At 34.4% G+C, this 27,577-nt stretch overlaps 1 protein-coding gene across 1 annotated transcript; it reads right to left on the reverse strand.

Annotated features, from left to right (window-relative positions):
• Positions 1–2,428: 2,428 nt before the first annotated feature.
• On the reverse strand, positions 2,429–14,139 carry LOC123312245 (protein lin-28 homolog). Its single transcript, XM_044896574.1, has 4 exons — positions 13,721–14,139; positions 7,778–7,920; positions 5,128–5,300; positions 2,429–4,061 (listed from the first exon to the last, which is right to left on the reverse strand). The coding sequence occupies exons 1-4, from the start codon at positions 13,746–13,748 to the stop codon at positions 3,842–3,844; spliced, it is 564 nt and encodes a 187-aa protein (XP_044752509.1). The 5' UTR covers positions 13,749–14,139; the 3' UTR covers positions 2,429–3,841.
• Between the last annotated feature and the right edge of the window lie 13,438 nt (positions 14,140–27,577).

Genomic DNA, 27,577 nt, shown 5'->3' on the forward strand with positions numbered 1-27,577 from the left:
CGAGCGAAAAAAACAGTATCCATCGGGCAGATCAGCTCCATCCCTGTTTGAGCAACGTTATCATCCCCATTTGTCAAGTTATATGTCCAGGGGATACACCGAGATGCAGAATAAATTTTGACTGCTCTAATTTATCCGGGACAGCTATCTACACACATTTCCTCTTGTTTAACGTGTGTGGTATTTCTAATTTGCATACAACCCCCATTTGGCATGGACTGGCACGATGTTAATGCATTCGGTAGGAAGTTTATAGAAACTTTGGAAACTTATCACAGCCGTACATATACATTCCGCGCTGAATAAGTATGTCATCCGGTTTAGTGGTTTTGGATTTCATTCGCGGAGCTCAAGATTCTATTTTCTCGCCGAAAATTCAACCCCTGAGGAATTCGGATAGGATTACAGTCTTGGAGAATCAATCGAATATGCAGGAGATAATCATATAAGTTACAGAGAAACTAGAGGAAAGCTAGAATTCGAGACTATCGGTTGTTTCGAGGATTCTTGGTCATTTTTTTTCCAATTCTTGAATTAGTGTAGCGAATAGGATGCAGTTCAAAAGCCTAGTTCTTGAAACATTGAAATTTTCATGAAAAAATCTCAAGAAATGTATGAACCAAGGTTCACTTTACCACAAAAGGTTTTGAGTGTATCGCTACCCCCATCCTTCATCATACTAAATTCAAGATATTCTCATCCGATGGGCTCCTCATTTAAACGGCGTCGATTCATAATCGAACTCGTGTGCTAGGCACACGATGAATAGTTCACTTTGTGTGAGGTACACGCCAAAATTCGCCAATGGATGGTCTATCTCGATTGCGAATATCTTTCAGCATGAATAGGTTCAGATTTAATTAGTTTCCCTAAGATGCCTAGCTATTCGATGTTTGGGCTTATCAATATTCCAGTATCGAGTGGAGCTATTGGAAATTTGAACAGTGGAAGAGCGTTTCCTGTCAAGTTTCTATTTGACTTCGATTGGTCTGGCCCATCGCCTAGAGGGTATCATGGAATTCGTACTGCACCCCACAACTTGTTGGGGTATCGACTCCGGAAGTTAAAGTGGATTGTAATGAAATGAAATGCGGAATAATTCATGAAAAAAACATGAAGATTTTATCGACAGCTCCTACAAAAGCACGAATGAGTATGAGTTGAAGAATCTCATTCAAATTTTTTTGAGCTTTAAGAAGACCTTCTGGAAAACCGAAATGAGTTCTTCCGCCAATTGTGATTCGTTTCCATACCATTAGAATGCCAACTTCTTAAGTACTCTAGTATCCATTCCATATCATTTATACACATCCAATACCTGAATGAATAAATCCATTCAAATATTATTAGAATCACAACAATGGGTTACAATATGGCGGATGTGCTAGTTGTGAATTATAATTACATGTCAAAGAAGATTGCTATTCCCATAGAAAAAGCTCAGAGATTCATATGGCATTTACTTATTGAAACGAGTCTGTGCAAGGCTGTGTAATAGCTTTCGATTACATGTATCATAATCGTCAAATTGAATATAATTTCAAAATGTGAATTCCCCATCTATGGGTGAAGTTAGTAAGTACAAGAAGTAGGTACCTATTTTTTTACAGCGACCGCTAAAAAACCTCATCTGTTGTTCAGTAGTGCAACTAAAAATAGAAACCTGTACTAAAAATTTCTAATATGTGAAAAAGCCTATAGATGGCGACGTACTTTTACAGTTTCCTTCAAATCTAGTTTTCTTTATTATCTCATCATAATTTACTTCATAATTTAGAACATAGATGCTTTATTAATGTGAAGTTACAGGTTTTTTATTACTCACTTTATGTACAGTGCAAAATTATTCTTTCAAAAACGAGAATGTCCTTTAATTTTACAAGACCATGCAATGACCATTATCAAATTATAATTTTATGCTTCGGGAACTAGTCCACAAGCTTATGTGGGAAGAAAAAATCCTCTCTTACTTATTCCACAAGAAACATTGACATTTCGGATTTCCCTCTATAAAATAGAGTATTTTATTTTATGCGTTGATAGTTACCTACTCTTCTATCGACCTCATTCGTTTGGGTCATTTCCAAGATAAGTATGCGGAATTCTTGAGTTTTTCAAATTACTTACCCATTGAATTCACCTTCAATTGAGATCCAAAAATAACAGAATGAAGGAAAAACGAATGACAAACTCATTTGGAATAACATTTTTAATATGAAAATTCACCAATTGACAGTTCCTTCTCCGTGGGCCTAACTATAGAATCAGTCGGTTCTTTCGTATGAGAACGTTAATGAAATACATCATTTTGCTCATTTCTACATTGATTTGATATGTAGTAAATAATTTATAGCATTCAGGTACATTGAAGGAGGGTAACTTGTTCTTATTTTATACTTAAAGAACTAAGTACTACATATATACAAGATGAGAGGTAATCACTGTATTTTTCGAAAAATATACAACCTATAACTATTTAAATTTATTATCATTTTCATATATCTCTATAAAATTTCGAATCAAAAAAATCTTTAAACATAAAAAAACTAAAATTATAATATTGGAATAAAGTCACCACTAATTTCGATCTAAAACTCATTTACACAATTCGGATAGTTTCCAACAATATTACAATCGAATCGCATCACTAGTTTGCTTATGCTAATGAACGATGCTATCTACCATTACCTAGTACTGTAATTCTCTGATGCCTCTTGGAAAACGAACTCGAGGAAAAATTCTCAACAACGTGAAAATATTAAAAAATCGTACCTATTGTCTTCAATATTTTCCGCACTTTTCAATATCACAGAAATTCAAAATTGAAATAGATGATGAACTGCTCATAAAATTGAATACGATAAGCTTGATTCTCCTCTAATGCGTTTTCAAAGGCAATATTTCAGAATTGTAGTTTGTAGGTATCTTACGGTTGCATCATTTCATTATTTTTCGATATAACCTTCATTCAGGAATTCGAACTTTTTTTATTGTTTAGTCAATTTGGCATAAGGCGTATTCGAGTTAGAAAGATCTGAAGAGTTTTCTGAAGAAATCTCTTCATGACATTTTCTCATCGAATACGAAGTGTAATGTCGACTGAACTTGGGGAATAAATCTCCTTCAGTAAATGAGTTTCGTATAAAACACTTAAATTTATATTTTCGATCATGAATCAACCTGTTATATACAGGGTGTACATGAATAGTCGCGAAATAATTTAAGGGGTGATTTCTTGTAAAAAATAGTGTGGGTCTTTCATATATTTTTTTTTCTTTGAGCTGTTTCTGCTTCGACACAGCCCTTTGAAGATGGCAAATGAAAAACAATTTTTAAATTGAAAAAAACTGAAAGATATAAAATTGATCAGATATTCTGTGAACGAGAAAGCAAACAAAAATTTTTTGGAAGTGTTTTCCCATACAATATAAAATACTCAATACTCAAAGTGTTTTCCTATTATGCCAGCATAATAGGAAAACCTATTAAGCGGATAGCTCACTAGGTTTATTTAAGTTAAAAGATAATTCCAGCCTATACAACTCATCTACGTATGTGTTGATAAGTTTTTTTTTTCCTGAATCACCCCTTAAATTTTTTCGCAGTAGTACCCTGTATCAGTTCTTCCAAAACGCAAAATACTTCTTTCAAAGATAACCAGAGTGTGGTCCCTGTTGAAAAATGAATATACAGACAGAATATCTGAACAAAAAGACGAATATCTTAAATTTAGTGAACACATTACGGTAGTTCATCAATCCTTGGCTGTATACAACCAGAAGGCACCCACTCAATATATCAGGCATTAAATTAATACATCTTCTGAACGGAGATTAGGAACCTAATCCTCCGTTTTTTCTGGAGCAGTTCCCTCCTCCTTTTTAGGAGTATCTTCGGAGTTCTTGGTGGAATCGTTTGAGTCAGTCTTTGGTGGTTCAGATTTTGAGGGGCAATCGGCAATGAGGTGATCCTCACTTCGGCAATTATGACATCTCTTGGGCTGAGGCCCAAGAGAACATTTTGCCGCAATGTGATTCGCAAATTCTCCACAGTTGTAACACCTTAAAAATTTGTTTTCATTTATTCACACGTCGATGAAGAAATTATTCATGATTTGAACTCAAAGGAAGAAAACGCTAGTATTTTTCACGTTCATTCAGTATTTTCAAAATCTCCTTCAGAACTTCCTTTTAAAAATTTTACTTTTTCAATTCCATATTAAAAAAAAATGTATCGGGCATTCTAAAAGATTCGCCAACTACAATTTGGCATTTTGAAGGTTGATTATTTGAGTGAAAGACAAAAATCCTATACGAGCTCTTAATTACAAACCGCCCATTTTGAAGTCTGAAAAAAGGGTGTATCGGAGATTGCAAAACTGATATGTGATTTTAAGAGCATTTTTGTTCGGTTTTGAGAAAAACATGCCTCAGAAATTCACTTGGGTTGTACTAGATTTCAAAGGATAGATATATAATTTAATAAGTATGGCGAGATTGGTGAAAAATTGTTTATGCCCAGGGAGAAATTTCTCGGCCTTATTCAAAACTCAGAACAGAACTATTGTGAAGTCGAACAATCAGAGAGATAACACTATGAAAATAAACAATTTTCTGGTGGAATGAATCGATATACATTGAATCACAGATTATCGAAATTTAATCATTATGAATCTGACAAAATTATCTGTAATTGTTACTAATTGTAAAAGAAACAATATGATTCCTTTGTCAACCTGTTATAACCCAAACATACTGATATGAGATTTAAAATTACCTATTATACTCGCAGTTAAATGATACCTATACTCCTCAAATTGTGGATCCATTCTTCGAATCATATCTTTACGAGACAGAGTATTCTGTTATCTTATTCTCATTTAGTTGACTGATATCTGGTAAATAGTTATTAAACAATCTATTCAGCCTGAAATTTTCCTTTTCGATCCAGAGTCTATGGACTGAAGATCTCTAAATTTTCGAATAAAAAATATCCAGGCATGTTTTTTCATAAACCGCTATTCAAATTCAAGAAATGTAGATTTAGTCCGAACAGCGATACTTTACGATTTTTCCAAAAACTGATTTCCCTGAATATTAACATCCAGATACAAATTGCTCAACCTACCTCAGTTTCCTGAACCGTTTCTTTCCAGTAGGTCTTCTGTTAGAACCCCTGCAATCGTTCGATTGAGGTCCTGTAACATTAGTTGCTTCAAGGCCCTTAACCGACTCAACGCACTCAAACTCCACTTCTTCCTCATCGCCCAAAGATCGGAATCCAGACATCTTTATCACGCTCTGAAAAATTTTCAATGAAAACGAGATGTTTTTACTATCAAGGATCTCACAGGAATCCCAAATTTACCACCAGGATAATTCCAATTTTCATATAACTAAGTTTCTTCCCAAAAGCTCTTAATCTATCATTATTCTATCGCAGCCTACCACTATCATCGATTTCATGGACTAAAAGAATCTCAAATCTAAATTCGTGTGCTGAATATCGCATATTTCGTTTCTTTTGCTACATGAAAAACTGTTATTGTCATTTGCGATTTTACTTCCTATAATAAAGAGAACAAAAAAATTATGGCAGACCATAGATTTCGATATTCTATTATTCGTTGAAGTCCTATTTTTGTGCAATTATAAGCAATACATGCCCCTCTGTAAAGTATGAATATAAAATTAATATTTCCGATTGTGTTATTGCACATGCAAATCTGCTTTGAAATCGTACTTGACGTGAACTATGAAAACGATATATTCGCGTCTAAACAACAATAAATAATCACGAACTGAATAAAGAATAAAAAAAATCCAATCTGTATAACAATAAACGACGATTAACATAACTTTCGAGTGGAATATGTGTACCTGATCTCGATGTGAAAAAACGAAGGGTAGGTCACACACACCCTTTATACAAGGAGATGTCTTTCAAATACTTGCTCAGAGTACTCGTGGTCATGGCAGAAGCACACTGAGGATTCTATTTCAAGGACGAAAAACCTTTTTCTTCTTGATGTCAAATCCAAAACTTTTTTCGGTCATAGAAAATCGTGAAATGATGAATTATTATGTTAGAAGTTGAAGCATATTGTGCATTAATTGTGTATAGATATGTGTATACTTCATTCACTTTTATTTTAGCAGTCGGTTGGCCATGGAAATTTGACACATTTCACTCTGTATAGTACAAAAATGTGGGGTTATGAAGCTTGTCAAAACATTTTTGGGTTTTAAATCAACGCTATGTTGCCCGTTCTACGTAAAAGTTTCTTTTATTACGTATTTTATCACAATGTCGAATCTCTTCGGAAAATATGTGACGAACATAATTGAAGTTTATACAAACTGATTGAAGGCATACCAAATCCAGTTATTTGCATGGAAAATACAAGAGATCAGTATAATATCATAATATGCACTAGCTTGAGGAGAGTTAATGTTCGTTATCTTCTTTGGCTTACATCATTTGTAGATTTCAAAAATATTAACCCAAAGATGAAATGCATATGATGCAGTAGTTGGGAATGGGTATCTCCCGAAGGAATGAACAGATAATTAAAAGAATGTTAAATTCTTCAACAAAAACCATCTTGCATCGATATAAGTGAAAGGAATTGAAGGAAATTTCAAGTTAAGATGAATTTCACCTTTGAACAAAAATTTCACATGAATAAACAAGTAAAGCCCGTTTGCAACAGCCGAGAATTCTCTAGAAAATTTACTCGAGATTTCATGCGCCGTGAATTATGTACCGTTACATACGCACTTTCGGTAGAATTCTCTGTTCAGTTGCGTACTAAATAGACTCCGCCCTTTTCTTGCGAGAATTTTGTAGAGAATTCTCCAGAGAATTCTCGGCTGTTGCAAACGGGCTTAACAGGGCAACTTGCGCGTATTTGTGGCTATTCATCTTAATACATTGATGTAATAATAATAATAAGGTATTTATTAGTACCTTAAGAAATTTACATTGTATAGGACAAGTCAAATGAAAAATAGAAAAATCCATTTTAGGGAACTTCTTTTCCGATGACATTTATCGAAAATCCTGCAGTAAACTTTTCGCATTAATTCACTCAAACATAAAATTCTCAAATGCCACCATTTTTTTGGGTCTCCCAATAGAGGGAAATTCTTTGTCATCATCTTCATCCACAATCTTTCTGATTCTGGAAATATCCAGCTGAAATATAAGTCGTTTGGATTCAGATGAAACATTATTTAACCCTCTAATGCCCAAGTTTTTTTTCCTTTTTTATAATTATTTCCGTATAGTTTCAAATTAGCTTAAGTTATCTACATCTTTTTTTCGCAAATAGTTAACTGATTTACATTAACACCTGTTCTCACAAAATGAACCTATACTGAAGGCGGACATGGGCAGAATAATTTTGTATCCACTTATATGCAACCAGTCTCAAGGCGGACTTGGGTATTAGAGGGATAAATTCTCTTACATTGAATATGTTCGCTACCGTCTGACGTATTGTGGATTTTAGAATATCAGGGTATAACTATTTGAATGAGCGGACCTGAATTCTAAATAGCACTTCCTGAAACTCTGTCTCTTTTTTCAATCATTTTCGGCATTTTCGTAATAAAAATTGATATTAGTTGTGGCAACGGCGTTATGACATTAACGACACTTCATGAGTGCCAACCTAACTTCGTTCTAGTTACAAAAACTTGAGAAAATTATTTCATGGCCAACCGACTGCTAAAATAAATTTGAATGAAGTATATGTAAGTTTCACTTTTTTTACCTGATGCACAAACACGTCCTGGCCCCCGTCGTCAGGCGTTATAAAACCCCATCCTTTCGCCACGTTGAACCATTTGCATTTTCCTCTTCTCCTGCCAAAACTAGCCTCCGATCCACCTTGGCTAGCACTTCCTCCTTCCGAACCTAGAAGAGAAGTTTGATCTTGATTTATTGAATAAATGTTTTGCCAGTGTCTAAAGCAGCTAATTTCAATATTGGTCAAACTTTGAGGTCTTGTTTAACGAAAACCTAGTCTCATAAAACGCAAAATTAAATGCTCTGAAACCTTGATATCAAACGTTTTTTTGAAATTTTCAGTCCCCAGAGAGTTGATAGGAAAACCACGAAAACATTTTGGCCCCTTCGGTTGCAATTTTTTCATAATTGGTCTATTTTAGATTCTAACGTTACTGGCCTATACGTGTGTTCTTCGTGAATCTAGCCCAAGTTAACAAGGCCAGGTAAGAAAACCTCTATATAAAATAGAAGAGCGGTTATACGTTTTCATCGGTGACAATGGCCCGTTTGAGAATACGAAGTAAGGGTTGCGCCTTGCGAGGGTAGTTTTGGTATTTTTTGCTATAATACCTGCCGGTTGGGTAACTATGCCAGTGGCGTGCCTTAGATCGCTATGCAAGGATCAGCATATATGAATTCGTTTATGTATCAAGGCACAAATATAATGCTTGGAGTTTCATGTCGGTTGTCTTATAATTCCTATGTTTCTCCTAGTAAAAAAGGTGGGGAACAATCAATTATGATGAAATAAAATCATTTCGAAATAACTGACTTCAATTTCCGAAACATTAAATAGTAAAATTTACAAAACTATATGGAAAAATGAATGTGGGGCAAAATTTTGTGAGGAAACTTAGAACATTGTCTTGTATCCATCACGAAGTTCTTGTTGCATGGAATTTACATATTTCCAATTGTAGATTTGAGTTGTGAAATTTGGAAAACTCATAAAAAACCGTGGAATGAGGAAAACCACCAAAACTATCTTTTCATATGTCACGATTCTTATCAGGATTATGTGAATTACTCTATCGATAAGGGAATATAAATAAATGTAGAATATCATATGAAGTTACCATTTTTATTTCAAATTTGAATTGAAAATCCGAGATATTTTCATAGATCCATCAAGAAATTGGCACATTTCGTTTACAAGCATGATTCATACTCCGTTTTCGAGTTATAAACCAACCGTAAGAAATCAGTAAGGATATTTCAAATAGTTGCTGTTTTGAGTTATGAACTGACATAAGGTTTGAGCCCTTGGGTAATTATGGTCAAGAGAGTGTATTTGGGCATAGTGGAAAGATGTTTTTGACTCTTAGAAATTCCGCAAACTCCAATAAATTACCAACTACTCAATCAATTAAAATGGGAGGGTTGCAACATGGTGTTATAATTTAATTATCAAAGAAACATTGGCATACATTAATGCTATAGCTGATTCATAATGAATTCTGATGTCTTCTAATCTTCGACAGCCGCTCGCTATAAATAATATCCTTAACTAGGCCGACAGGTCTAGGATGTGACGTAAAATATATCATGGGAAAAAGATCTAATCGTACGGTTCCTAGCAGGGTAGCTAGTCCCTTCCTCTACTAGTCTAAACCATTGACTTGGAACAGGATGCACACTAGGCCCTTAAATATTCCAGGGTTGCCAATGCGGGAATTTTTTTTAGTCGGTTGAAATTATTTCTCTTGTGGTTGATGGATAATTTCGTTTCGCTAAAGTCGCGCAATGAAAGGAACGTTTCAGAGTCCAACTACAACTAATTCGAAAATGAAAACGGTTTTTTTTTTTTCAATTTTCGAAATGGAGCTATATTGATCCATCTAGTACGTGCTGGAAGCCGCCCTAAGTAACAAAATGTCTTTAATTTAATGGTGAACAAGAATAATGCGAAGAAATAATGAAAATTGGCTTCAATTTTCAGTATCTGAAAGGAAAACTTCATCAACCAAACGAATAAAACTTATAAATTCAATTTTTTTCTTCGACAAATGTGTCTCCTATATGGAAATTCGAAGTTTTCATTTGGTACTTTGAGCCCGATGACCTGGCAACCCTGTCAGCTGCATTCTGTTCTATACCCATGTCGGTTCCTCTTTTGGTTAGGTAGCAGTCGAGCTGTATAGGTGTAGATTGTCTTGGAACATTCTTCGAATATCTCGGTCTGTATAATGTTTATGGCTCACAAACATATACCGGAACTCACCTAAGAGGCGTCACCCATTTATGGACCTTTTCTCAGTCTCTACATACGCGCATTTTCCAAGGAATGTTGGAACTGCATGAAAATGAAGCGAAAAATTGACATGAAAACCATTTGGAAGTTTGAAATTCGTGGTATACTTAGTGGAAAATTCAAAAATTGATTTTTCATTGGGTTAATACGAATGAGGAACAATAAAGCTTCTTGCGAAACAAATTTTAGGGGTCACTTCTTCTACCCCTTACAATTATAGTGAAACACCACCAAATTATGCCATAAAATATATGCTCAATATCATTTCTGTTAGTTTTATGGGAAAAAACTCAAGAATCGCTTATCAGGTACCATCTTTATGGAGCTGGGGGCTTATATGAAAGACCTGCACTATTTTTTGACAAGAAATCAACAAGTATCATGCTTAAGCTTCGACAGATCCGTATTGAGGTATTAAAAAATGGGAAATCTGAAGAAATCATAATTCGAAATGGTTGATAATGGACTCAGAAGTGAATTTCTACTATAATAGGTATACTTATACTCGATATATTTCACTTTACTGCATATATTCAGCTCAACAAGTACTTAATAGAATAATATTCGAGAAATAATTCTGTGAAAAATTTGTTGAACTGTTACATCAAAGTTTGTGCAGACTGAAGATAGAGTTCACAACGTTTTGGACCTAAATTGGGTAGAGACAACTTGGATATATATTCAGATCACCACCAACTACCATTAGCTGAGTGATAAAGGTGGCCAACTTTCAATAAAGCGATATATATCCTTCGGAATCAATCAATTGTTTGGGAAAGATAGGTAGGATCCACCCTGGCTGTCTAGTCTTGACCTATAATTCGCGTATATCTGCAGCTGTAACAATCGGCTGTTAGCACATGTGATGGACAGTCAGTTGGTGAACACAACAGTTTAAAATTGGCAGGATACAGATCCCGATGGTCACCACTCGAGCCTGCCCCTCAATTTGAAACTTCGTCGAAAATCGATCAGATTCACAAGTCCAGAAACTTTGATGATTATTATTTATCAATGACTATAATTCCAAGAGCCGAGAAATCCACTCTATATAGCCAACCTTATAAATTGAATTTTAATTCTTATAGATGTTCGACTAGATTAGGCTAGACAATTTCCTCGATTCTAAATGATCTTTTACAAATTAAACTTAATGATTAGAACACTGTTACTTGAGCATCGCTTCCGGCAGGTGGTTGTTTTAGTTTTCGGAGAATTTTCGGGAAACTGAGTCGAACTTTTCGGAGTTTGATCATATTCAAATCAATTGGCTTGCCAAGAACAGGTGACTCACATGTGAGCGATAGGTGAATCGTGGTAATTACTTGGAAATATTCGACTGGTTCATTAGTCATTATAGATTTCGAATCGTAAAATCCACTGTAATTCCTAGATTTAGATTTGGGGCAAGTTATTCCTTCAGTCAATTCTTTCGTGAACTCTATTATAGCGATATATTAGGAAGAGATTTTCATCATGATTATACGTATTGAAAGTTTTCAGGCCCTGAGATGTTAAATTTGGGTGTGAATATAAATTTCTCACGATTCATTTCTTGAAAACTTGTGAACCGAAGATTTCTTTCGAGTAAAGGGCAAACAACAAAAAAATCATCTTTTAATATCCTCAATCCTTTCAACTGACTCAAAAAACCCTTATTTGAATCCTTTTTGGTTTTTTTTTATATAGATACTACAAAAAATTGATCAATACTTTTATGAATGGAGCAACATGAGACATCAAATAGAATTATCGATCTTGGTCGATCAATGTACCTATTTCAGGACAATAATTCTATAATTTAGAGTTTGCACTGTGGGAATACATATATGCATAATGAATTTTCTTTCCTCTATAGTAGAGTTTTCTTTGAATACAACTATTCCAGCAACATTATGCTCGCCAATACAACTAAAGACTCGGTTTTTGACCCAAAAAATGTTAATTTTCAACATCATAATGAACTATACAAGTCGAAATGCTCCAAGAATCTTTAATTTAGCTTCGAAAATATGGAAACATAAGTTGTCCTCCTAGTGACAGTTATTTTTCAACATATTCTTAAATTTCAGACACCAAAATTTTTCATTAGTCAAATGTCAAAATGAATGCCTTCTATATTCTGGAAGATTCGAACAGATTTTTCAATTTGTAAGTTTGAATATCTACTTACAATCTTAATATCAAACGGAACATTTGGTTAAATTTTTTTTGGCGATGGTTTCCTCGAACACTTTGTAACAAAATCCATAGACTGACTCTTTGATATGAAACATTGTTTGGAAGGAATGATTTGATTAGAGAGAAGTAAATTTTTCCCATATGGGTGACATGCTAATCGCACAGAAAGTACACAAACAAATTCTGATATTTGAAGACACGATTATCACTATCTATAAGAAATCCAGAATAGATTTGATGTTAAAAGTCTAGAGAACTGAAGAAAATAATAAATTGTGAGTCTTTTCTCGATAAAACTCCGAAAATATCCATTCATTTCTTTTATACGACCTGTACTTTGAGAGAAATATTTAGTTGAGGGACACAATTACTAACCTATATCATTTCTTTAATTAACGTCACTAAAAATTCGACAATTTGAAGGATTTTAGTGTGCCTTCAAGCAGTATCTGGAATATTCTTGATAGTATGATTTATTTTCTTGTATCAATCCAAGTTTTTCATTTAAATTATTCTTTTTATTTCATCAGTAGGTACTTGATAAGTTTTATAACTGAACGATAATGTATTTTTGGGTGAAAATATGAGTAATAATGGCTTTTTGTACACCTATAGGAAATAAATGAATTTTTCTGCACAAATTCAGATATCATAAAAATGGAATAAATTGATACTAAAGCTCTGTCCAAAATTTTTTGTATAATACCAGAAATTTTCAAATTTTTCCCCCATATAGCCGAAAATCTCATTCAGTTGTATTGTAAGTAATAATATGGATGGTTAACATTATAAAACTCGATCTATGAGAACTTCAACATCATGAAATATAAATAGGAAATTATTATCCTGACTTAAGAATTGGAATTTCTTGAAATTTGTACTCCAGGATGATAATTGAAGAAAATTCGTCACTTTCAAGCACGTGCTGATTGATCAACAGTATGCTTGATCCATTCATGGGTGAGCTGATTAATAGTAACACTAAACTTTTCATTTTATTGTTCAGCAATCTTAAAAATGCGGAAATTCAGCCTGAAATCAAAACCTGTATGAAAAATTCCAATCGCTTTAACGGTACGACACTGCAATATCGAGGGAATCGAACTGGTAGAGGAAGGAATTTGAAACTCGTGTGCCTACCTAGTTTGAACTCGAATTTTTCCACTATCATATGAGAAAGAAGCGACACATAGAACTTTCTATGCATACAGAACGTGTATATTCTCGAAAATTCATCTAAAAAACCAATATTGAAAATAATTCAATTGCTTCTATTCGTTCTATTACTTGCTTATTGTTTTTTTTTTATTTACCTTCTACTTGATATGAGGAAATTGGATTCTATGGACCTAACAGAAATTCTGAGTGAAATCTCACGCATTTTTCGATGTTTTCAAATAGTGCGTACAAGCGTTCGAACATTAGGTAGGCATTTTTATATATATGTATAACCCTATTATTAATTTTGATGAAACAATATCAATATTCCCTCACCTTTTCCGTTTTCCAGTCCACCTTCCATCGAGAATCGCGAGAAAAAAAAACAAAACCAAAAAAAAAATCTAAACACACGGACAACACTTTCGGCACTATTTCCTGTTACATTGCGTAGAAGCGCTTCACTCTATTTGTTCATGTTCTTCTGTGGCGCACAAGGATCCCCACTCTCTCTAGCTTTACTACGGCGTGCTAAGAAGCTATGAAACCTTTAAAAAATTCCGGGCCAATAGGAAATTGCTCGGCGAGCTTACGAGCAACGATCTTACGGTCCCGCACATAAGGACCAAAATGACGTGCGATAGGGGGTGCGCGTTTTTTCAACATACTTTACTACAAGATAGTGAGTGAGTTATGTACCATTCATAAAATTCCTCAACGGAGTACTAATAAATGACCAAGCGTGTACATATATATGATAATTCTGTTTGTATTCTCAACATATGCCGACTTGTTTTCGAATAAGGATGATGGCTTAGCCTGAAATTCTGAAGGTAGGGCGGGATGTCACCACAATTTCACGAAATACGTGGTCGATTTTCTATGGAAACTTTGGTCGGAGAAAGTTCTGCCTACATCACTCATTCATAAATTTTTGTCAACAGAAGATCAAAAATTCAATCGCTATCTGCCATGTAAGTCACAGAATCATCTCAGGCTTTGGTTTAATTTCAGCGAGAGTGTGAAGGTTTTGAAAAGCTTATATTTCTTAAGATGAATTGAAAATTGAATAGAAAGAAGAAGGAAAAACTTTCAGAAGAACACCTCACAAAAACTGATCTAATTCTGTGACCATATATGTCATTCAGAAGATTTTACACCACCTATGACAGTAGAGGTCCTTTCGTTTGCATAAAAAGTAGAGCACTCGATTTTAGTATTCGTTTGCTGATTGCATTTACACCAGTGTAGAGGAGGTGTAGTTTATCTGCATCCCCTTTTGACCATGTGTAGATAAACTACAGTTCCTCTACACTGGTGTAAATCAAATCGAGTGTAGAAAAGTGCTACACTTTTTATGCCAACCAAAGGACCTTATGTATAGGATTTTCTGAAAACGAATCATGGTGTTTTATTTATGTGACGAACCTATTATAACTGATCGTTGGCCATTCAAAAACTACCCAACTAGTAGTTTTTTCCATCAACAATGAGAAATATAACTTTTCCTCCTTGTCCTCAATGGAAATTGACCGATTCTATATTAGAGTTGATGACAGATAGATTGAAGCAAGAACATAAGCAATTTTTTCTCATATAAGGCTCAAATAAGACTGCAAGTATGACATATCAGACTCAAAATCGAAAAAGAAGTATGGCTGTGACGCTGTCTACCAACCAGCTGAAGCTTACTCACCATGTTTTCGAATAAAATAGTTTTTTCTCGATGAAAAGTTCAAGATTTTATCAGGTTATCGAAAAAGCTGAAGCAATGCAATCAAAATTATTCTCTTCAGTAAAGTAATGATAATAATAAGGCAATAAATTTTATTATGCAAAGCAATGCAGTTTTGGATTAATTCTACCTAATTTAAGTTCAATCAAGGAAATATGTTTTGATGAAGCCTGCAACTTTAGTCGGCGTTCTGAATTCTAGACAATTTTTTGGGCGTGCTCACTAACGATTATTATCGAACTCAAATCATATCTTCACGTGAGTATCTTTCATTTCCTTTTAGAAGTCTACCCCCATTTGCGTGCTTTACGACTATGCTTGAAGCATTAATGTAACTTTGATGTATACAGGCATATGTCATATCCTGACGCCGCGGCCTGTTTATGGGGAATAATTCGGAATTCTGCACTATCGCAAAATATTGATTGTCCCCTGAAAAATAATATCAAATTACCAGCGTCATAATGTTGGCCGAATATGATTGGCCGTTGCCTAGATACGCCCTCGATTTTATTTAGAGTCTCACCCCCCAACCCTCCGATAATCGCCAGGATGTGATGCTAAATTCATTTCGTCCAACCTCCCCCTTCCCTTCGAAAATATGCGGAGGAAATGGTTCCTGTCAATGTTGAGATTACACGTCATCGACTAGTGATAATTCTCGACATACTGAAGGAATATCTCGCTCCTATTCCCTTGGAGAAAGGAGATAAAACTAACAGAAAAAGGTTTTTTCCTCTGTGCGGAAATAACAATGTTCCTATATCTGTTGAAAGTGAGGTTAGCCCATAGGGGGCCCTTCTTGCATAGGCCCGCACTTCTGTGTTGGCCTTTAGCAATCACATCAAGCTATAATGAAATCCTCAATGTGCATTTATCAGATTTTTCACTTCCAATTTCAAAATAATCTGTATTTATCTATTGGTTTGAAAGATTTCGTTCATGTGAGATGTTACATCGTGGTTTATCGTCAAAAAATGGTTTCAATTTGTACCCACATATGAAAAACAAGTTTTTTCGTTTCAAACATCCGGAATATAAAAAATTGATCTAACTCCATATGGAACACTCGGTATAAGGTTTCCATCTTGTTGTTACGATTAGAATTTGAAATTTTTAAGGTTGGAAATAATGAACTTCGGTGTAGAATTAGTTTTTCAGGTTCTGCGTGTTCAAATAAAATCAAGTAGAATGTGAAAATTTCAGGGTAATTTTTATCGCCCATGAACCCAAATCAGAAACTCAGTTGTTAACATTTAAAATCGAGTTTTGGGAGTCAATCTATACCTACCCACAAAAAAATGACCAATTTTGTTTAATATATCTCATTTCCTATGAATACATAGGCAGGTGCTTACCAAAAATGTTCGATTTTAGCTACGCCTATTTTGGCGAGATCCATCAGGTGTATCAAATTAACAAGGGGTCAGATTCATTTGGGGGTTATATATTCGTCTAGACTCGTCTAAGTATCATCAGAAAATTTGTCATGGAATCAGACCGTCTGTCAGACAGCCAAAATGAACATACTAATGGAGTTTCAAGTATCAATTTGATGACGAAGACCTTGCAGTCCCTTTATTGATTATGATTTATATGATAATAAAAAAAACTCATTCTTTAACTTGAATATGAATTGTTACAATCCATTCAGAATAAATGAGAAAAATTAAACGATGAAAAAAATCAGCATGATCTTATTCCCGGAATAATTTCGATGTTTTTGGTGACATTGGTTGTTATGCATATCTTTCCATATTTCTTTGTCTGCATTTCCTTGACCGAAAATTATCGAAATCTTCCGATAACTGCTATCTGTGCTGTATATACAATAACCATAACTTATATTCTGTTTCATAATATTTACACTTTCAAAGCTGCCTGCCACCCATTATTGAAATTTTTATCGAAAACGTATTTATCTTGGTTGTTATCAATATTGTACACTGCAATCTGAGTTTTCGGCTCTAGCTGAATGGAAAAATTGGAAGTCGAATATTTTCGTGAATGCCATCTTTTCTACCGGGAAAAATGATTGGCTTGAAGATGACAATTGATGAAATTCATTTTTAGCTACCTGAAGATGATATTGTTTTAACGAAACCCTTTTGTTGTAAGGGGTATATATATATATGGATGTCGACAAAAATAAAAAATTTATTTGAACAAAAAAATCTTGGCACACAGTAAAATTGCTACTTACCATCTTGGGGAGCTTGATTCTTCAATTCTTCGACTGCTACAATGGTCATTTTTACTGAAAACAAAATTATTTGTTAAAACAGAACAAGATCATTCGTATACTCTGAAACTATATCGAAAAAAATCATGATGCTCAAACTGAGAAAATCTTAGACCTAAAATAAATGAAACAAAACTGATACATCATGGAATCGATCAGAAAAGAAAATCTAAAAAAAAATTGGGTATTTTCTAGCTTCGAACATGAAATATCAAATAATTCAATTAATTGAAACAGTAGAATTGCATCAAAAATCATCAAAAAATTCGTTATTAAGAAAGCGGCGTCATCATGATGTAATAGATTTCAATTAAAAAAGAGAAGAAATATTTCGAGGTGCATTTATAATTGTTTCAATGATAAAGACGCCCATTTATCGGTATCCATTTCCTTCATAGGAACCGGAAATGCTTGGTAATGCTATTTATCCCCAGGAAAAGAATTTTTCGACCAAGCCATTGATTTCAACAAGTTTAAAGGATATATTGTCCAAAGAATACGAAAATTTCGAAGTGTTAGGTTAGTTGATGATAGTTTGTGAAAAATTATTCAGTATTTCACTTCAGATTTAATTTGATCGCGTTTTATCTCTTATTAGAAAGTGGATAAGCAGATATGTAGCAGATATTCATGAAATGACGCCCGAAACTCTTCAAAAGAATTCCATAAATGGCGGATTATTCCATGTGTGCATGACGTCACAGCGCTTGACCACGTGGTTTGAATGGAGCTGTTAAGAAAATGGCAATTCTTAAGTATAAATCACAAAGAGGTTTCTACGATTCTATTAAAACTTATACTTACTTATGACTGGTAATTACACTTATTCTATATCAAAATTGAAATTTATGAAGGAACTATAATGGAAAATTTAGGTTGAACTTATAGCGGTGTAGGTATTTATAAACCTATGTTTGGTTGAAGTCTTTGTGTTGGAAATCATAAGTCATTCAGCTTGAATTTAATCGGATAAATATATGTATGATTCTAACGAATTATAGATGAAAATTAAGCAATAGAAAACGAAGATATTGATTGATTAGTTCATGAGAAAATTTTAGAAATTTCAAAGATTCTTGTGACATAGGTATTCAATGACGAATAAAATAGAAGCTCAAAGAATAATAGGTGAAAAATATACGAAATTTGATCAAAATTGGGACTCTAATCTAAATTGAGAATTTCATAGAAGGGACGCTTAGAGAAAACAAGCGCCATTTTTAGAATATCGATACTTCCAATATATTAAGAATTACTGAATTGAATATGAGGGTGACAAAGTGACAAATTATCAATAAAATTAATAATAATTCACCTTTTTTCAGGGAAATCACCACAGGAACTATCGCCACTTCTTGAGCTCGTGCTGCAACTGTTGAATGCTGGAAAGCTTCTAGCTGAAAACTGTGCCTGAAGCAGGTAAAAGCTATACAGATTAGTTGGCTAGAGGCGGGTTGTTTCTTTTTGCCAAGGGTGGTAGATATTATTCTGGCACACGCGGTCCATGTGTCTCTACTCGCCCTTCCACCCCCTCAGCCTAACTCCCTCTCTCACCCTTGAAATTCGTCGATTTATCCCAAACCTACAACAGCAGTTTCCCCTTAAAACGTTCTTGAGTTTGGCGTCCTCCGATTGTCCCTTATTCATTCCGATTCCAGGGACAGTCGGAAAAAAAGTTGCGAAGGGGTTCGTTATGATATATCAGCCATTTTGGTCCTTCGATTTCCAATGTTGAGTCTTTGGAATCTGCCGTCATTAGGATGAATATAAAAATTCGTAAATTCAATATTTTTAACCCTAAACATTCACATTCAAGCACATCATTTAGCATAGAACATCCGTAATATAACTCCAAAACTTTAAAATTCAATCTTTCCATAAATTTTTCTAATTTTGACATATAAAGTGACACTTTTTGAAACTCATTGACGTTTTGAAACGTTTTACTTTTCGCAATCATGCCATCACGCAGTTACGCAAAGTAAAATATTTCGCAACTGATGATGTAAAAATACTTTCTTTCATAGTAACGGAGTGAAAAATTGAATAATTTCTGTCACTAGATGATTTTAAAGGAATCTCTTAGAGAAGCTTTCAAAGACGTTTTTGGTACTTTTAATTTGAATTCATAGAAACATCCTATGCAAAATAAGAACAAATATTGTGTGAAACACGTTGGGAACAACTATTTTTCATATTTCTCGTTTTTTTGCGAAATACGATTACGAAAAACAATACTTTTATCAACAAAAGCCCTTTTGAAACAGCCGAGAATTCTCTAGAGAATTTACCTACTGGTGAATTATTTACAGTTACATACACACTTTCGGTAGAATTCACTGTTCAGTTGCATAAAAAAAAAATCTCTGCCGTTTTCTTAGCAAAATTCGGTAGAGAATTCTTCAAAGATTTCTCGGCTATTACAAACGGGCTTAAGTTGCACAAATAACTATTTCAAGATCCGAGGGATAAACATACCTACTATATTTTAAGAACAAAATATATCTTTACCCCTCATTTCAGTCTTCATTGTGTTATTTGGACCTCAACCTAGAACAAGTCTCAACTTGTCTTATTATCACCCCATACTTGACCCCTATTTCCTTAGGTTCCTATTATTGAGACAATCTACCTGTCGAGTTTCACATTTCTTGCTTAAATACTTTGAAAATAACGTTTTATTCCTTAATTTTTGAACCTCGAAAGAAATATGTACCTACCCATTGATTTGGTTCACGATTTTTGTACCAAATTCCATCGAATTTTTCACAGGACTATACGAGAAAAGACTTCTTCATCTTTCGAAACGTCAAACATGATGGTTTCTGGTTTTGTCAGAAATAATAAAGTGTTAATAAATTTCATTGCAATTAAATATTTTTTAACATAGAGTTATTCCCAACTTTATGTATGTACGATTAGGAATTAATTTTTGCCCTTCATCGAGAGGGATATTCCTAAATTTAGCCGAAACAGTGTACCTAATGAAAGATCTATTTCTTCTATTCTCATTTTCTGAAGATGAAATATCATCCATTTGACAAATAATAGATCCATCATCATTTGTCCTGCGATTGATCATTGCATGGGGAATTTTGACCACACCGTATACTATATACATCAAATTCATTGCCTTTATTATTTAAATGGGGGGCTTCTCATGTTCATTTTGACTGATCCTGTTATGGTCATGAAAAAAAAGATTGATCATGATGGCTATGTGAATAAGGTCTCTACATGTTATTATTGAATTGAGTGATTTATTTTCATGAATGCCCTATAGGTCGATGAATACAAAATATTTGAAGGTTGCAGGGTACTTAAGAATCAGCGAAGAATGTTTACTTAGAGATGCCTATTAGAATGCAAAAAAAGATTTGGTTCAAAAAGTATCTTTCTACATCTATTTCCTACAATAAGTTACCTAAAAAAATTCAAATTTCATGGAGCTCGATGCAGCTGTTCGGTCTTGAGGAAGTTTCAACTGAACCAAACGTTTTGGGAATTTTTTGAAGGTCATCTTTAGAGTAATTTATCTTTCAGGAAAATTGTCGTAGATCTTACAGAGAAACATATTCTGAAAGAGGAACTCTTCTAGTAATAAATCTGAGAATTTCATTCATTTCGGCACAATTGTTCGGTCTTGAGGAAGTTTTAACTGAACCAAACTTTCTGAGAATTTCTCGAAGGTCAGAAAACAAAATTTTTCTCAAAAGGTACCTTTCTACGTCTATTTCCCACAATAAGTAACCTAAAAAACGATTTGAAATCCTAATTCAGAATCTTATCAAACTTTTCCAAGCAGTTTCATTTCTTTTCCACTCAATCTCAGCATATATTCAGTAGATATATAACAGTATCTAGGTATAGGTGCAGACTGTAATTTTATTATATCTATTCGAAAAAAACTAAATAAATTTTGTTTTCGTTTCTATTTTCAACTGTGTGACTGCAGAATTGCAGATTGAATAAAAATAAAATTTAGTTATTTACCTTCTATATACCTACCTATTTTCATGGTTCCAAACTCGTTACAGGTATGTAGAGACATTAATTCTGAATTTTCACCCCACACCCTTGAAAATATTTTGTTTGATATTCGACGGTATGTATATAACCACATAGGTATTTAGAAACGAAGTTGTATAGGTACCTACTCGAAGTACAACATGATCTTTTCAATCAATCATAAAGCTCCTTTCTTTTCCGGATGCTTTCTCAACTATTAAGAACTTCATGACTTCCCCCTGGATTCAGAGAATGTACGATAGGGTTAACTAATGAAAGAATAATTATAGGTTACCTCTAGAAATAATACGTAGTAGATAAAAGCGTATGGAGAAATAATTTGGGTGGTTAAATAGCCTGTACAACTATTTAGGCCTATGACGCAGTGGGCAGTGAAATTAGGGAATGAATTAAACATTTTCATGGACTTGATTTCATACTTGTGAGGGTAATTCTCTATGTGGAAAGCTGGAATCATTGAAATAGCTGAAAGAAGTGAAAAAAACTGGTTGGTCATGAAACGATAAGTAAGAAAAATATTGAAAATTTGGCTTAAGCCCATTTATATGGGCTGTGAAGGGTTTAAACCTCTTTTCGGAGAATTGTGAATGCACCTTATTTTTTTGAATTTATTATTCAACATATAGGTGCCTAGTTTTGTATTGTTGTTTATATTTTTCTTGTTCTTTTGATCTCTGTCTGTATCGGAAAATTTCCTAAACCAATGGCGTATCGACATTCCCATTTTTGACCAATTTTCCGATGCTCCTATGGCTAAATTATCGTCATAAACGATAAAATTCATTGGGAAGGTTCGAAATTGAGGGATCTCGTGGGAAATGGACCGGATAGCTTGGCCGACAAGATGGCGCGGTCATATGTGTTTTATCCGTTTTTTGCGCGACAAAATTCGCAATGGGGAGCTCCATATCACGGAGAGAACTCTTTGCACTGGCTGGCGGCTGGGCGTACGCGTGCTAGTAGTGGGGAAATGGCGAACGATTCATGAATTGAGTGATGGGAATACTCACAAGTTGAGCTCGTTTGAAAAATCGCACTGAGATAGCAAAATGAACCGTTTTAACATACCAGCATGACAATATACTGCATTATCAGAGGATAATTTATTAAATGTAACCCAGAAATTCCATTTCTTCCAATAGGAATACGCAGAATGAAAAAAAAAGACATAAATTGACTATCAGTTCATTCCTCTTGAAATTTATCAGGGGAAATGGTTTTTATGAATATAGACAGATTCACCAGTTCACAGAATATTTCATTCCTAGAAAAATTCGAAATATCAAAGAACTAAATGTGATATATATTCTGAAAGGGCAACTCTTCTAGTAACTAATCTGAGAAGTTCATCCATCTCGGCGCAACCGTTCGGTCTTGAGAAAGTTTTAACTGAACCCAACTTTTTGGGAAATTTTTGGAGTTCATCTTTAGAGTAATTCATCTTCTAGGAAAATTATCGTAGATCTAAATGTGATACATATTCTGAAAGAGCAACTCTTCTAGTACTCGATCTAAGAAGTTCACCCATCTCGGCGTAACCGTTCGGTCTTGAGGAAGTTTTAACTGAACCCAACTTTTTAGGAAATTTTTGGAGTTCATCTTTAGAGTAATTTATCTTCCAGGAAAATTATCGTAGATCTAAATGTAATACATATTCTGAAAGACCAACTCTTCTAGTAGTTCTAGTAACAGATCTGAGAAGTTCACCCATCTCGGCGCAACCGTTCGGTCTTGACGAATTCTCAAGTGAAATTCGCAATTTTTGAAAAATGCCATTTCTGAGATGAAAATTTAAACGAAGGGAGATAGGCTTTCAAAATTGCTCGCAATAGATTCAGCGTGTTCGAAAACCTATATTTTCATACACAAATTTCAAATATCTAGCCCTGTTTAGGAGAAAATAATTTTTTTTGTTTTTCCACTTTTCATTTTCGAGTTGACTTCGAAAAGCTCTCTAAAGTGCAATTCTCTATTGAAGCATCAACTGTTTGGTTTTCTAGAATGTTCTGATCAAATTCTATGCACTCTATATCCTAAGATAGTAATAGAACATCCTAATTTTTAGACGCAATTTTTGAAAAATGCCATTTCGAAGATGAAAATCTAAACGAACAGAGATAGGCTTTCGAAATTACTCGCAATAGATTCAACGTGTTCGAAAACCTATATTTTCATACCAAAATTCTGAATATCCGGCACTGTTTAGGAGAAAATAATTTTTTTTTCCACTTTTCATTTTCTAGTTGACTTCGAAGAGCTCTCTAGAGTGCAATTCTCTATTGAAGCATCAACTGTTTTGTTTTTAGAATCTTCGGAACAAATTCCATGCACTCCATAACCTAGGATAGTAATAGAACATCCTGATTTTCAGACAGAGTAGCGAATAGGTCATTTTAGGGGGGTCCAACCCCTTGCTCATTTTTGACCTAAAAAAAATCGAGATTTTCGAAATCGAGTTTTCGTTCTTGGGTGGAAGCCTAGGCAACGCTGATTATATAACCGGAAATCCAGATTGGATCAGACGAATATAACAGGAGATATCGCATACTGAAAATTGCAATTTTTGAAAAATGCCATTTCCAAGATGCAAATCTAAACGAAGGGAGATAGGCTTTCGAAATTACTCGCAATGGATTCAGCGTGTTCGAAAACCTATATTTCCATACCAAAATTTCAAATATCTGGCCCAATTTAGGAGAAAATAACTTTTTTTGTTGTTCCACTTTTCATTTTCGAATTGACTTCGAAGAGCTCTCTGGAGTGCAATTCTCTATCTTGACGATTATTTCATTGATTCGATCTTTTTGGATCTACTAATGTTTCTATCAATCCAATTTATTTATTTTACAATTTATAATCCACCCAATTCTCAAGTTTGAATGGTGATAACAGCAACAAACAGTTATTATCGTCTTATACCCTAATTTATTGCGTCCCTTTATATCAAAGAATCGAACACAATGAATCTCCATCATACCATCAGCGTGAGGACACGTACCAAATCCCGTAAAATTGGTTTTCTAACGCAAAAAAGATCGGTATTTGCATTTCTCGACAAAAACTATTTTGATCCTCGGGCTAATCGGGGCTACACATGCCCCTTTGTATTTTTTACACATCGATTTGACCGTTGCCCTTTGCGTAATTTTTTATCCAGTTTTTTGCAGATCCAGAAACAGGGGGCCGGCACGTGCTCAAAGAGGGTGCCATAATGATGTTTGATGGATCTTCGGATGATATAAATGTTAGTTCTTTGACGTATTGGCAGGTCCCCAGGGTAGCAATTCGCGAATTGGGGATGTTTGTGAATGGGAAGGAGCCACATATTATGCCAAAATTAAGGAATGAGTTGATCTAATGCAGATAGAAAGGGAGTGACAATTTTCATCAAAAAAAAAAAATATTAGATATAAGTATTGAAGAAAAAACATAACATTCAATATACATATATTTCAACTTTAGAAATGATAGGTTCTTCTAATTTATCATGTAAAATAATCAACATTATTCAAGCTATTGTATGTCCCTGAAGAATTTAAAAGAAGATTCGAAAAACAGCAGAAATATTTTTCGGGAATAAGTTTTTTGTTTATTGAAAAATCTCATTGGTACCCTTTCAAATTTCAAGTGCTAACGCTTGACGTTGAGAGCAGTTAATTTAATGATGGATTTTTTGATATAGAAAATTTAAAAAAGGTAAAATACACTTGATGCAGATAAGGTTATCCAAGTTGGATCTTTTTCGTTTTGAGATTTTGGTTAATCTACCACAATTTCAGTAGCAACGACTCAAGTTGTTGCATAGGCTATTACCTTTTGCAAATATCTGCGCCCTACTGTGTACCTATACCTACCCTTCTTAAGGCGGCATGTGACCATTTGTGTCTTTTCGGTCCATGACCATTTCAGATCATCCATTTCCATGCAAATAACTCTGAATGGTCACCTGGTCAAAGCACATCTGCTGTCATTGTGGTGTTGAAATCAGCCACCATCCAATGGTTTGCGATACAATGAATCTGCGAGTTGGCCATGGGGGTTGAACGAGAGATACCTACCAACAGAATATGGAGAAAAAAGAAAGTTTCCAATAACTATTCTACAAGAATCCATGCACTGGTCGACGATAACGACTATTATTCTTCTGGAGAAACTGGAAAGAATCCAAAAACGAAAATCAAGAAAAAACAGGATCATCAATTTTTTACGTACCAAAATATCACACTGTACATGGAAACAACTTTCATTGTCCATTTCTTGAAATGAAGAGAAAATTCCATGGAAATCAATTCAAATGGCATAATGTATAGAACCATCTAATTATTTTTTAAAAATCTTCAGGGTGAGTCTTTGACCTTTACAAATATTTCAACAGCAGATTCTTGACGTCAAAAGAAATTTTTTTTTTCTTTACTATATTTTCTGAATCAGCTCAGTTTAAGGGATATATGCTGTTGAAAAACCATAAAAAAATTATTTTTATTTCTTTCTCACAAACGGTTTTTTTTTTCAATGAGATTCAGCTCGTGTGCGACAGAAGGCCATCATGCCGAATGGATGAATAATTCAAGTGATCGCAAGCTTCCTGGATTCGAAATATATTTCGACGGAATCATCTCTGTTGGTCAAACTAGAAGGCATGTTGTGTTTCTCGCCAGATTTTGTACATATATATCGAATAACGAGGGTACACACTGACCGTTGGCCCTAACTGAACTGCTGCACGCCCTCGTGCTGGGGATTTCAGGTTTGATTGACAGCTTTGTCGATGCCTATTCTAGCGGGACTGAGAGCTTTTGACATTTCGCAAACAATTAGTACACTTTTGCATACAATGGTTCATGTCATTGCCAGTATCCACAGCAGAATGTAACAAGCGAGTTTTTCTTTAGCGAAACTATAAAAAATTATGCATCAGGGGTTGGTATTATGATTGCCCTAATCCGACTGTATGAAATTGGTTTTCGATAGAAGATATTTATCTGCTTTCAATCCGGAATTTTGTTATTTCATAGGTCCTGTGAAATATGGGACGTTTGTCAGTAAGCCTACTGAATTTTTCAAAAAAAGTAATAGGGCATCATTACTATTCCGAAGAACGTGAAAGATGATTCACTCGTCAGAGAACTGTTCATAAACTGCAAATAACTCAAAAATTAACTTGTGTATTCCAAAAAATGCTGCAAATCTTTGCATTTTTACTGGAATAGACCACTCTACGAGGATATATGGAAAAATTCTTAGCCTACTATAGAACCAAACAAAATTTCAATGTCAAAATATTTTATACTCAACATATTCTCCTCTTAATTGGATACATTTATTACAGCGAACCAGCAACGTCTCTAGATTTCTCAAAAAAATTTTTTCTTTTTGCTCTGCAAGCCGGACCTCCACAGCTTTTTTTTACGTCCTCGTTGGAAGAAAATTAACGACCTTTTAAACTTTTTTTCAGTTGAGGAACGAGATGATACTCGGATGGAGCCAAATCTTGTGAATAAAGGGGGTGTTCTAGTAATTCAAACCCTAAATCACGAATTTTTTGAATGGCAACATGAGATTTGTGTGTAGGGGCGTTGTTCTGCAAAAACAAAACACTTTTGGATAGTTTTCCGCGTCTTTTTTCTTTAATTTTTTCCCGTAGAGTGATCAGTAATGTCAAATAGTAATCCCCGGTTATTGTTCTACCCTTATCTGAAAAACCAATCATGATTACTCTATGGCAATCCCAAAAAACTGAAGCAAGAATTTTTCCAGCAGATTTTTGGAGACAAAACTTCTTAGGTCTTGGAGAACCCAGGGTGTCACCATTCCATCTGTTGTTGCTTTGTTTCTGGATCGTAGAAATGTACCCCCCAAGTCTCATCCATAATAACAATTCAGTTTAAGAAGTCTGCATCGTTTTCAAATCGAGCACAGATCGAACTCGATGCTTCTACCCTTGCAAGCTTTTGGTCAACATTACAACATTTGGGGATAAATTTTGCAGCAACTTTTCTCGTGAACTACATATATGATGAACGCGTTCATATGAAATATTCACTGTATCAGATATCCGTTTTAGGCCAATTCGACTGACACAGAAACTGGCCTTCCCGATCGGTCATCATCTTCAATGGAAAATTTACCTCTTTGAAGCTTGCAGTCCAATTTTTCACGGTCGCATACGAAGAACATTGATCACCAA

Source organism: Coccinella septempunctata, chromosome 4 (assembly GCF_907165205.1).
Source record: "Coccinella septempunctata chromosome 4, icCocSept1.1, whole genome shotgun sequence".
In the NCBI taxonomy this organism is placed as follows: domain Eukaryota; kingdom Metazoa; phylum Arthropoda; class Insecta; order Coleoptera; family Coccinellidae; genus Coccinella; species Coccinella septempunctata.

Coding starts and splice junctions, on each gene's coding strand:
- LOC123312245 (XM_044896574.1), bottom strand. CDS start 13,748: ATGGAAGGTGGACTGGAAAACGGAAAAG. Junction 7,921..13,720: donor TGGACTGGAAAACGGAAAAG/GTGAGGGAATAT, acceptor CTTCTCTTCTAG/GTTCGGAAGGAGGAAGTGCT. Junction 5,301..7,777: donor AGGACGTGTTTGTGCATCAG/GTAAAAAAAGTG, acceptor AAAATTTTTCAG/AGCGTGATAAAGATGTCTGG.